The 11986-nt window shown below is 46.9% G+C and overlaps 2 protein-coding genes across 3 annotated transcripts; both read left to right on the top strand.

Annotated features, from left to right (window-relative positions):
• Positions 1 to 833: 833 nt before the first annotated feature.
• Positions 834 to 5094, top strand: gjb8 (gap junction protein beta 8). The gene is made up of 2 exons (XM_086220925.1): positions 834 to 1010; positions 1810 to 5094. Exon 2 carries the CDS (start codon positions 1843 to 1845, stop codon positions 2638 to 2640), a length of 798 nt encoding a protein of 265 aa, XP_086077051.1. The 5' UTR covers positions 834 to 1010; positions 1810 to 1842; the 3' UTR covers positions 2641 to 5094.
• A 317-nt stretch (positions 5095 to 5411) lies between these two features.
• gja3 (gap junction protein, alpha 3) lies at positions 5412 to 11916 on the top strand. Of its 2 annotated transcripts, none has more exons than XM_086220924.1 (3): positions 5412 to 5813; positions 6407 to 6468; positions 7815 to 11916. In XM_086220924.1, the coding sequence occupies exon 3, from the start codon at positions 7850 to 7852 to the stop codon at positions 9254 to 9256; it is 1407 nt and encodes a 468-aa protein (XP_086077050.1). In that variant the 5' UTR covers positions 5412 to 5813; positions 6407 to 6468; positions 7815 to 7849; the 3' UTR covers positions 9257 to 11916. The 2 variants fall into 2 exon arrangements, with proteins under 2 accessions (XP_086077050.1, XP_086077049.1); XM_086220923.1 differs by having other exon boundaries at positions 5412 to 5900.
• The last annotated feature ends 70 nt before the right edge of the window (positions 11917 to 11986 follow it).

Genomic DNA, 11986 nt, shown 5'->3' with positions numbered 1-11986 from the left:
TCCTCCTTTTTTTACTGGAACTGTGTTCCGGCTCACTTTCACCTCTGGTGGGAATGCATTTGAAAGGACATTGTATTTTTTTAATCAGATACACTCAGAAGATGGAAACATGCGGTCTCATTCATGGAACGTTCAGACGCACAGATTTGTTCTTTGTTCATTTAAAGCCTCACTTGAGTCGTACACACGGGAAGTTAACCCGTTGGCGTTTTGTCACTGCTTGTCCGTAGTATAAGACGTGACATCAGCAGATTCTAGTACTTTAGAGTAGTTAAAGAGAAAAACATAAGAATGCTGTCTAACTTGATGGATACAGTAACAGCAGACCTAATTCAGTTTTCAAAAGGAACAGATTCCTTCATCAGTCTGGAACTGGAGGGCTGAGTACATCCCAGTGTCGTGCAGTCGCCCCCAAAGGTCTGACGCATTCATCAAAGTACCTGAGTTCTTCAGAAAGAAAGAAAAGAAAATGCAAAAATAATCAAATTGCTTGATTTTTAGTTTGGTTGAACGTACTTTGAATATAGCGCTATATAAAATTGAGTCCATTTACCATTTTCCAAACTGCTGGAGGTGAGAGGAGGGAGCTAAACAAATGCTAATTAAACAGGACTACAAATGCAGAGCAGCCGGACTACATTATCCATGATCCTTCCCCGAGTGAAACTTTGGTGGTGGATGTTTCTTGTTCTGATGATGACTCACTAAATCTGCTAATAGAGCAGCAAATGATGCCGTAACAGTGACCCCTGCACTAATGAGGGACCTCTGCTGGCCCCGCCCCCTGCCTTCCTGGCCCCGCCTCCTGAGGAGAAGAAGGCTGCTCACCTGCGTCTGGAGGAGTTTCACTCATTCCCAGACCAGACGACCTCGACCAGCCGAGTCAGTCTCGGGTGTTTGAACGACGGGGTTCTTTTCTTCAGACCAGAAACCAGAGGACTAAAGATCCACGTGTTTTTGCCCTTCATGGAAACCTGCTGGTTCTGACCAGAGTCGCTCCACAGACGCAGGTGAGTCTGGTTGCGCTGGCGAGCTGAAGGTTGATGAACTCGTTCAACTTTCGCCTCTCCGACATCACGAGAGCTCCACCAAGTACTGCAGGTATCAGCAGCGACAGCTTCAGCTCTCGGTTGTTCAGGCTTCGTGTTTGGCTCAGTCTCGCAGCACCAGAGCAGCCTTTTCATGTTCTGTGTGCCTGAATAATGAACTGAAGGTAAAACCAGCGGAGGGTCTCGTCCGTATCTGACGCCGTAGTTGAGGATTTATTTTGGAGGATTGAATGAAAACAACTGAAGTAATTCAGTCTCTTAAGAAAGTTGGAGGTTTGATGGAAACTGTTAGTGATTTTCAGGACTAACAGTTTTATAACAATCACTCAAATCTATTTATCCGGCAGACCCAAGCCCATAAATGTAGGCAGGAAACAAGACAGCGAGAAGAAAAAAGACACCGAATATTAAAAAAATATCTACACATAAACTTGTAGTCTACCAGCAGCACAGCCAGAGCTGTCCTGGTCAGGAATCAGGAAGCCTGAGGACCACGTCAGAAACAAACCCAGAATTCTTCTCAGAGCTTCCAATAAACGATGAATCGATTGTTAAAATATTCATACAGTAAAGGCAGACATGAAATATGTTTTTTTGGTCAGGAGGCCAAACAGGAAGTCTCAGGCTCTCTCCTTGTTATTAAACTTCAGCTCCTCCGTGATGGCGTCCCTCAGGGCCGCGTCACACGCACGGCTCAGAGCCCTAAGAACCCACCAGTTGCTCCAGTCTAGTCAGTCTAGAATGTGCTCGCTGTTCACAGGTCACCTGATCATTCAGCGGACTCCTCGCCACAATGACTTGGGGGGCTCTCTATGCCCAGCTGGGCGGCGTCAACAAGCACTCCACCAGTCTGGGGAAGATCTGGCTGTCCGTCCTCTTCATCTTTCGCATCACGATCCTGGTCCTGGCCGCCGAGAGCGTCTGGGGAGACGAGCAGTCTGACTTCACCTGCAACACGCAGCAGCCCGGCTGCAAGAACGTCTGCTATGACCACTTCTTCCCCGTGTCACACATCCGCCTGTGGTGCCTGCAGCTCATATTTGTGTCCACCCCGGCCCTGCTGGTGGCCATGCACGTCGCCTACAGGAAGCGCGGAGACAAGAGGTCGATGCTGGCCTCCAACGGCACGGAGAAGACGATGGACACTGACCTGGAGACGCTGAAGAGGAGGCGCCTGCCCATCACAGGCCCTCTGTGGTGGACGTACACCTGCAGCTTGTTCTTCCGTCTCATCTTTGAGGGTGGATTCATGTACGCGCTGTACTTCGTCTACGATGGCTTCCAGATGCCGCGGCTGGTGAAGTGTGAGCAGTGGCCGTGCCCCAACAAGGTGGACTGCTTCATCTCCAGGCCCACGGAGAAGACCATCTTCACCATCTTCATGGTGTCCTCGTCAGCCATCTGCATGGTGCTGAACGTGGCTGAGCTGGGCTACCTCATCGTCAAGGCCCTCATGAGGTGCTCCGCCACCAGCAAGAGGAGACACTACGCCTGCTCAGACCAGGTGGAGCGGCAGAACATGCAGAACCAGAAGATGGAGAAGCTGCTGTCCTCCTCCACAGATTCATCCTGCAACAAGACCGTGTGTTGAAGGACGGTCAAGTAGCTCCCGAGGGAGGAAACACCACCACACACACACTCTCATACTGTGTGTGTGTGTGACTTTTTTTTTTTACAGGCTCTAAATCAAAGGTGAAGCAGAGTTTGAGTCTGTGAGAACTTCTACCCCACAAATTCAGATTTTCCAGTTGCGAGGGCCTCTTTTCTGTCTCTTTAGGAGGGAAATCATTTTACATTTTGGCAGGAGGAAGATCAGTGTGTTGTCGTTAAATTTGCCGGTGAAAACAGATCGTCCTCAACGTTGCCAAAAGAAAAAATCCAAACTCGCCTGCGTCAAACAGTAAAATGTAGGATGACCACAAGTGAGTGTTGCTGTGAGCGTCGGCTCACTTTTCACACTGGATGATTGACAGACTTTTTTCTCCTTAATTTATTAATTCTGATTCAAATTTGCATGAATGTGCAGTCTGTGAGCCAGCGGCTGGTGAGTGGATGGACACTGACATCTAGTGGTTTACAATGGAACTGTTAATGTGAACCGACCTGGGCGATGAGGGGAAGGACAGAGAAGAAATGAAGTGGAGGAAGGTGAAGTGAATAAATGTGATCATGTTGTAGTTTCTAGCTGACACGAGCTAACACTTGATTTTAAATGTGTCGGGATTCATGTTGATTGATGGGTAAAATGGGGGTCGCCAGAAAACCATCATGAATTCCTGATTTTTGTTTTTGTTTTTTTGTCAAGCTTAGCTGGTCGCTGAATAACTGTAATAACCCGACTTATCACACAACGGTAGTTTAGTAGTTGTTACGTTGCATATCTTGGCTGTTTTTTGTGTGTTTTTTTTGTTTGTATTAAACCGGACAAGAAGAAGCACCTGAAAGCGGCGAGGACGCCGCGGTGAATGAAGGAACAAGCACAAGCAAACAACCCTGAGAATCAGGTTTCCTGTAACGTCCATAAAGCAGACGAGCAGATTTGTAACGAACGTTCGTTCCTCCCCGTTTAACTGTGAATTGTTTTAAACACTCAACAATCCACCGCCATCATTGCAGAGGCAACGATCAGCGTTATTTTTTAGCTCCGACTCAATTTTCTTCTATTTTATCTTTTTTTTTTTGTCGTTATGTTTAAAGTTACTTTATGAGGCTGCAGTAAACCACACAAGCAGACAACATCAAATATACACAACAGTTCAAACTGAAATGATTTGGCGTGCGTTGATCTCAAATGATGACGTGGCGGTTTCAGGATCCTGCACAAGCTTGGCGTGATTCTGGACCCGTGCCGTCACTGCCGTATCCGACCCCTGGACATTTTGGATCTGTTATCCCGTCTCTACTCGTGACGCCGAAACAAAGACCAAACATTCCAACCGAGTCAGAAGAAAACAGTCGGCAAAGGTGCAAACAAATCGTCACGCTCATGTCCAGCTAAAAACTAGTTGGAGGAAATTTAACTTCTACTTGAAAATACTTCAAATATATTTCTTGACATGAATTTATTCCGCAAATATCAAGAGGTTGCGTATATTCGCACACCGGGGGATGGCGTGTTGAGTATGTTGTGACTGTGCAGGCTAGAACCTCCCTAAACGCCATGTTGTATAAAAACAGATGAATGTGAACCGTGTACTTGAAGATGAAGAGTCAAACCCTGTCGGAGGAGACTGAAACATTTGGGGAGGTCATTTTAGCTTCAGCTTTAGCAGCGTCACGAGTGAGTCGCGTTCCGGTCGTCATGGCTGCAGTTTTGACTCTTAAAACATTTGATTTGGCGGAGAACTCAGCAGGAATATTGTTTTGACATTCAAAGGCACACACTCTCTTTCACAGTTCCCGTATGATTTTAATCCTGTATTACCATCCAGAGGCCGGGCTGTGTGTGTGTGTGTGTGTGTGTGTGTGTGTGTGTGTGTGTGTGTGTGTGTGTGTGTGTGTGTGTGTGTGTGTAGCCCAGCTGGCTGTATCAGCTTTCAGCATGTGCCTTATTTTAGCCACCACGCTAATCGCTGCTGGCCCTCTTGATGTGAGGAGCTGAGTCTTTGTCCTCCCTCTGTCCAGGAATAGCTGAGCAGGATTAGTCTCATGTGCGTTCACCTTTCTGTGGAACACAGATGAGAGGTCTGTGGCCTGGAAGACGCCGACACGAGATCACGTTCTGTGACGCAGCACAGGGCCAAAAAACCGTGCGTTCTGAAGGCGTGTGCACGAGCCGTTAGAAAGCCTTGCTTGCTGTACACGGCTGCTCTACGTGAAGTGACCTTCGACCTTTGACTTCCTCTGAAGGCTGATTGTTCAGATTTTATCTGTATTTTAGATTTAGTAGCTGACTTCTGACAGCAAAGCCTCCTGAACCAAAAAACTGAAGAGATTGCGTGAGTGCGTGATTCTTGTGTTTTGTTGGTGTTTTTTTTACTACACTCGCACTTTGACCTGTTAAGTCTGATTGTTACATTTTTTTCCCAATAAATCAAAAAAATAAACGTGCACTTGACTTGTTTGTGTGTGTGTGTGTGTGTGTGTGTGTGTGTGTGTGTGTGTGTGTGTGTGTGTGTGTGAACACTCTACCACATATTTTTCTTTAACTCTTTCGTGCTACGCTGCAGGTTCCACAGTTCTCGTGTTTGATTGGTAAAATGTGAGTTCCTCAAATGAATGCGCGCACAAAGACGGTCGCTCCAGTTTGGAATTGGCGCATATTTACAGCAACTTTTTTTTTCCGCACATTTGGGAAAGGTTTTGGGGATGTTGTCAGGGGCGTGGTGTGACTCCGGACAGGCTGATGACTCTGTGGATTCACTCATGCATGGTCACACAATGTGACAGTCCAGACATGGCTGGAAACGAGAGGCAGCTCCGTCTAACAGACGCACATCTGCGACTCCAAGCTGCCTCCAAAAACTAACAACAACACCGGCGGGAAACTCGCGCACGCTGCCGGGCCCGGGACACACAGACAGAGAGACAGACACGCAGAAACAGAGAGACCGACAGACAGACAGACAGATCATCTGCTGAGAGTTGTGCATGAATGAGTTTGAGGGGCTGCTGTTAAAAGTTGCTGCGCGGTGAGAGGGGCGGCAGGTCTGGGATCGGGGAGGCAGAGCGGGTCGCGGAGGTGTCTGAGCCCGCTCAGGTGACGGCACATGGATTTGCTTTTCCTATCTAAGTAGGCCCGGCCTCGACATCTCCAGTGTAAAGGTATGAGGGATACACACTGTCAACACTACCCTGCACTTTCATGGGCGTGAAGTAAGAGCAACTTAACGAAGAGCACCTTGTTATCAGGTAATTAACTCACCGTCGATTGCGTTGTACGAAACAAGCGTGAGACAAAAGCTGACAATGCTTGTGGCCCCTAAAGGGCGTCTGGGGACTCTGGTAGCCTCGGTATTGTCGGGCTGGTGGGTACGGCTTTGTACTTGAACCTGTCCGTTAACAGTCATCATAAACGCCAAAAATACCAACGACGGGCAGAGCTTTGTCCCCAGCCCCGGTACCGGGAATCACAAGATCAGACGGGGTTTGCTGACTCGTAGACTTCAACAATACCCCACGTTTCAAGTGCGAACTCTTCAGAAGATGTTGGTCGCTGTAGTCATTCTTTAGCAAACAAACAAAAAAGAAAAGAATGCTGATTTCTTTAAGTAAAACATGATCACGGATTCTACCTGAGTTTGGGGTTTCTGAGCCCAGAAAGTGCACAAACCTGTTGTTTGTTTTGTGTGTTGTTGTTTTGTGGCATTTCAAGTTCATGAAAAGCGCATCAACTGCTGTTGTGTTCTTTTTTGCAGGTGTCCTACATATTGTGAACCCCAGTCGATGGATTTATTACCTTTAATACAAATTTATTTTAGTAAGTTTCACCTCCGTGTGTGTGTGTGTGTGTGGGGGGGGGGGGGGTAAATAAGATTTCTGGGTTTTTTTTGGAAAATACTGAGAGGAAAAACAGGTGCTACTTTGCTCAAAACACATTTAGCAACTGTCTTTCATAAAAGAGGCAAAACTCATTTCCAAATTTGTTCCATTAAACTTGATTATTAATGATCAATTTTGTTTTTGTTTTAAAGTCCGGTCATTAATGCATCTGGTAACGTTCTCATCTGGTCTAGACTTTGTAAAGTCTTTCAAAATTGTGAAGTCGAATAAGAGATTCGGTGATGTCCCTGATAGCGGGGAGGTTGAACTGATAGCCAATAAATAAAAACAGAGACATCTTTTTAAATAATCAATTCATCATTCCGTTCCTTTATTGAATTGTCTTTGACTTTCTGACAAACCCAACATTTTCAGGGTGTCGCCATCCTCAGGAGAACTGAGGCTGACCACTTTGTAACGTTGCTGAGACAAAATCAAGGTTAAGAGATGAATTCATCGTCATTAAACCGTAAAGTGTTTCCTGACTGAATTGACAAGGTTTTCAAACTCGGCCTGGACACTGACATCTCACCTGCTTTCGTTGTTGGATTGTTAGATTGATCATTTACACCATGGGATTAAAATAGTTCTGTTTGATTGGCGTGGCTTTATCAAAAGGAGAGATAGACATGAAGGGAGGGTGGTGTCACAGTTTGTTTGTGCGTGTGTGTGTGTGTGTGCGTGCGTGTGTGTGTGTGAGTGAGTGAGTGTGTGTGAGTGTATGTGCCACACCAGAGCTAAATGCTGTTTTCGAACATTATAATGTTGATCTCAGCACATGCCTGCTGGGCAGTGGAGCGAGCAGGTGAGAGAGAGAGAGACAGGCTGGACATAGAGACAGAGAGAGACAGGGAGAGAGACAGAGAGTGAGACAGAGAGAGAGAGAGAGGGAGAGTGAACCAGGGTTCAGTCCAACAGGTGGCCTACACACTACTGTATATGAGCCGCTAAAAAGCGCCTGTGTTTGAAGCAAATGCTGTGTTTCGATTTGTTCTTGATGTCCGACGCCTACCCAGCAGTTTTCTATAAAGGCCGCTTTGGGCGAAGCCTTTAATGAAAAATTGAAATATGTCCGCGTGTTGTGGACACCTCCTCTCTCAGCCATGTCCTTGTGTCTTGTGTGTTCGTGTGTGTCGAGTGTTTGACGTCGTGGTAAGGCCTTGTACTGCTGTCACACATGTCCAATTCCACTTTGACTGCAAATTCTTTGGTGTTTATTTCTCTCATGCTTGCCATCCGTTTCTCTCTCCCCCGTTCACCCCTTCCCCTGTTTGTCCTCTCCAGCCTGTACTTTCTCCATAGGCTAGAAATCTTGAAGCATGGGTGACTGGAGCTTTCTAGGGCGGCTGCTGGAGAACGCTCAGGAGCACTCAACGGTCATCGGCAAAGTCTGGCTGACTGTCCTCTTCATCTTCAGGATCCTTGTGCTGGGGGCCGCCGCTGAAGAGGTCTGGGGTGACGAGCAGTCTGACTTCACCTGCAACACCCAGCAGCCCGGTTGTGTGAATGTCTGCTACGACGAGGCCTTCCCCATCTCACACATCCGCTTCTGGGTGCTACAGATCATCTTTGTATCCACGCCAACACTTATCTACCTGGGCCACGTCCTGCACATCGTCCGCATGGAGGAGAAGCGGAAAGAGAAGGAGGAAGAGATGCGGAAAGCAAACAGGTTCCAGGAGGAGAAAGAACTCCTTTATAGAAATGGTGGAGATGCTGGTGGTGGAGGAGGTGGCAAGAAGGAGAAGCCTCCAATCAGGGACGAGCATGGAAAAATCCGTATCAGAGGTGCATTGCTACGTACCTATGTGTTCAATATTATTTTCAAGACCCTGTTTGAAGTGGGTTTCATTTTGGGCCAGTATTTCCTCTATGGCTTCCAGCTGAGGCCCCTGTACAAGTGTGCACGTTGGCCCTGCCCCAACACCGTGGACTGCTTCATATCGAGGCCCACTGAAAAGACTATTTTTATTATATTTATGCTTGTGGTGGCTTGCGTGTCTCTTTTGCTGAATTTGTTAGAGATCTATCACCTTGGATGGAAGAAAGTTAAACAGGGCATGACAAATGAGTTCGCCCCCGACCATGAGTCGCTGCGCCGCGCTGCCATCGCAGAGCCTGAGTGTTTGGCCTCAGCCTCCAGAACTGCCCCCTCCAGCCACAGTTATCCTTCCAACTACACGGATGTGACGGCGGGCAGCGGGGCATTCCTGCCGCCTATGCGGCCGGCAGCTGTGCCTCCAGCAGTGGAGTTTAAGATGGAGAACCTCCAGCAGGAGGAGTCCCTCCGCCAGCACTCCCCTTCTTCCCATTACTACATCAGCAACAACAACAACCACAGGCTGGCCACGCAGCAGAACTGGGCCAACCTGGCCACCGAGCAGCAGACTCGGGAGATGAAGGCCACCTCCCCCACCCCCTCCTCTTCCTCCACCGACAACGAGCAGCAGCAGCAGCCTGTCGACTCTGCGCTGCTCCTTCCCACCAGTAACACCAACAGCACCAATACAACTGCCGCTGCTGCCTCCAGCAGCAGCAGCCCAGGCCCGAGCTCCAACGCAGGCAGCTGGGGTGGGGGGAAGAGCGAGCCAGAGGAAGGCCACGTCACCACCACCACAGTGGAGATGCACAAGCCTCCAGTAACGGTCACCACAGACCCTCGGCGGCTCAGTCGGGCCAGCAAGAGCAGTAGCATCAGGGCCCGGCCGAACGACCTCGCTGTCTAAACCTCTCTAACAGTCATTCTGACATAAGAATAAAATCACACACGTGAATTAAAAAAAAAAAAAACACAAAAAAACAACAAAAGAAGGCAAGACAGCAAGAGGCAGCAAAGCATTACACGGAGGCAGAGGAGGAAATGACTTGATGAGCAGCAGTCGAGGGTTTAGTGCAATCGGTGAGTTGTAGACGAGTTGAGGCGAGGTTTGTTTGTTTTTTCCATGGTCTTAAATCATGCATACAAAATGGGATCATGCAGTGCTGGACCGTCAGAAGGCTCTGCTCGCTGCTGGACTAAAGTGACATTGTCACTATTTTGCATCAACATGGACAACCTGTTTGGTTTTGGGGGCGGAGCTCACGGTGTTCCTCGTTTTTTTTTTTTCCTCTCTTAGTCGAGCTGAACGGACTAATTCCTTCAAAGGAAACTTGTCGAAGTGATTTTTTTTTTCCAATCTCGGACGGAGCCGAGCGTCGTCACTCCGTGTGCAGCCAGACTCAAATTTTGTTCATCCTTTTTATCTGGTTGCACCAAGCGGCAGCACCGACGTGTTCTGCGGTACAGGTCAGCCTTCTCCAGCCTTTGACCTTTGACCTGACTCTTCCTGAAACTTAGCAAAACAAATGCCTTTTTTTTTTTTTAAACAATACTTCATTTAGGAAGTAGTTTTTATCAGCAAACATTAAATGTTTTGTGTTCCTTGTGGTTGTGCATGCCAGCACACGTAGAACTACAACTCACCGATTCAACGACCTTGCACGCTGACGTTGGCTGCCGTGGTTTTACCCATGATCCCCTGCGGTGCTTCACGCAGAGACTGAGGCGTAATGGACTGATGTGATTTTCCCTGGAGTCCTCAGATCAACAGGCACAAGTCAGCATGGAGAGGACATGGGTTCAAAACTGATAGAGGTCATCCGTGGGATACCCAGAATGCACCTGGGTCTCTACCAACACTACACTGTCCTCATCATGGGGATTCAAACGTTCCAGCATGCTGTTAGTTTACAAAAGAAGAAAGTAGGAGCTTAGTTCCTGACGCACGCCTCTGTCACTGTCACCTTCACCAACATGTCTGACAAGAAAAATGCTCTCCAATAATGACGACTGACAAAATGTTGCCTTTAATACGATGATAGTGCACTGATAGCTCAACTCCCAGCCTCCATAGTTAGAATCCGAAACAATTCAGACCCACAAACGCCTTTTCTTCTGATCAGAGAGCAACTTTAGGAGTTCAATGTTTACCCTCATACATTTCATATGCTTCTTCATTGGTTTTATTCTGAAAAGTGCTATTTTTTTAAAAACTGAATTGATCTTTACTCATAAATTGCATACTCGTGGTAGTCAGTTTGTGATTGCGAAAACAGCTAAAAAGTGAAAAAAGGATGAAACGACTCGCGCGTATCAAAGTGCCGCGGTGAAGTCGACCTCGATGGCTTCTTCTTTTTTGTTGTGTTCCTTAGAAGGTTTTTTTTTTAGTTTTTTTTTTTTTTTTTTTTAGAAATTCAAACTTTTAACTGAATTCATCAGCAGCTGCAGTCCTCTGTTTCTGTTGTGTTACTGTGCTGTTTGGTTCATTCACAACCCAGGCACTCACTTAAATTACAACCTTAATCCACTGAGTTCACCTCTGGGAAAGAGTTGCAAGTACACAGTAAAACTGTAATACCTGGATTAGAAATATTGCACTCACAGGGCATGACAACAGAACGCAGTACTAATATGTCTGTATCTTATCGGTTTCAGAGCAGGTAACGTGCAGGTTCATCCACCGGAGGAAGAGCAGTGTAACGTGGCACCAGCTGCTTTATTTTTATTATTTTGCAGGAGGCTTGAAGATTGACGGCACTCGATGGTGTGTCAATATCGTTCCATCAGTTTGTGTTCATGACATCCAGTGCAATTCTAAACACAAATATGAGAAAGTGCAGCAGCAGAACTCAAAGGCTTGCCTTTCCTGATACCTGTTCCTTGTTCAAAATGACAAAAAAAATATTTGTTTCCTGCATTTGTTTTTGATTCCAAAAGTTTACATTTTGGTAGTTGATGAAGATTTGCACATTTAGGAAAGAAAAATGCTGTTCTATGATAAATAATATTGGTAGCGATAGAGAGAGAGAGAGAGAGAGAGAGAGAGACACCAAAGGAAAAATGTCTTAAACCCAACATGCAACAGCACATTCAAACATTATCTCAAGGTCATTGTCAGCAACTGAGAATGAGTCTGAAGATTTAAAACCAAAGAGAGGGAAGTCTCTCCGTGTTCCCTCCGCGTGTTCTCACTGCTCCCTCAGACGCCTCCACTGTCAAGTGAATGTTATCTGGGTAGCTGGCCCTTCCCTACACCCCCACCCCACCCCCACCCTCACTTCACCCGCAAATGAAGCCCTGACAGGATGTGTTCACCCCCCACACCCCACCCCCGTGACTCCTCCAAACTCTCTCCTGGTATGTTTCATGCAGAGCATGATTTCTCTGGCTCGTCAGGGAGTAGGAACCATCTCACGATGCTCGGAACAGCAAGCTGTTTTCAACGCTGTCTTAAACAAGAGAAGTGCCTTGTGTATGAATGATTCTTTTGTAAGAACAAGTTGATGTAAATGTTTATTTACCTCAAATGTTTACAAAACTGTTACTAAATAAATTTTTTGTACCATATTTGTTTGTCCCTGTGTTCGCTTTTGTTCTGTTCCTTCCGTCTGTGGCAGAGATGTCGAGAGACTGGAGC

Source organism: Aulostomus chinensis, chromosome 12 (assembly GCF_037954235.1).
Source record: "Aulostomus chinensis isolate RoL2024-O1b breed Wild chromosome 12, RoL_Achi_v1.0, whole genome shotgun sequence".
Classification (NCBI taxonomy): Eukaryota; Metazoa; Chordata; class Actinopteri; order Syngnathiformes; family Aulostomidae; genus Aulostomus; species Aulostomus chinensis.
The sequence above is the reverse complement of the archived record's forward strand: the minus strand, read 5'-3'. Positions and strand labels throughout refer to the sequence as shown.

Excerpts from the sequence above, each read along its gene's own strand:
- gjb8 (XM_086220925.1), top strand. The coding sequence starts at position 1,843 with ATGACTTGGGGGGCTCTCTATGCCCAGCTGGGCGGCGTCAACAAGCAC.
- gja3 (XM_086220924.1), top strand. The coding sequence starts at position 7,850 with ATGGGTGACTGGAGCTTTCTAGGGCGGCTGCTGGAGAACGCTCAGGAG.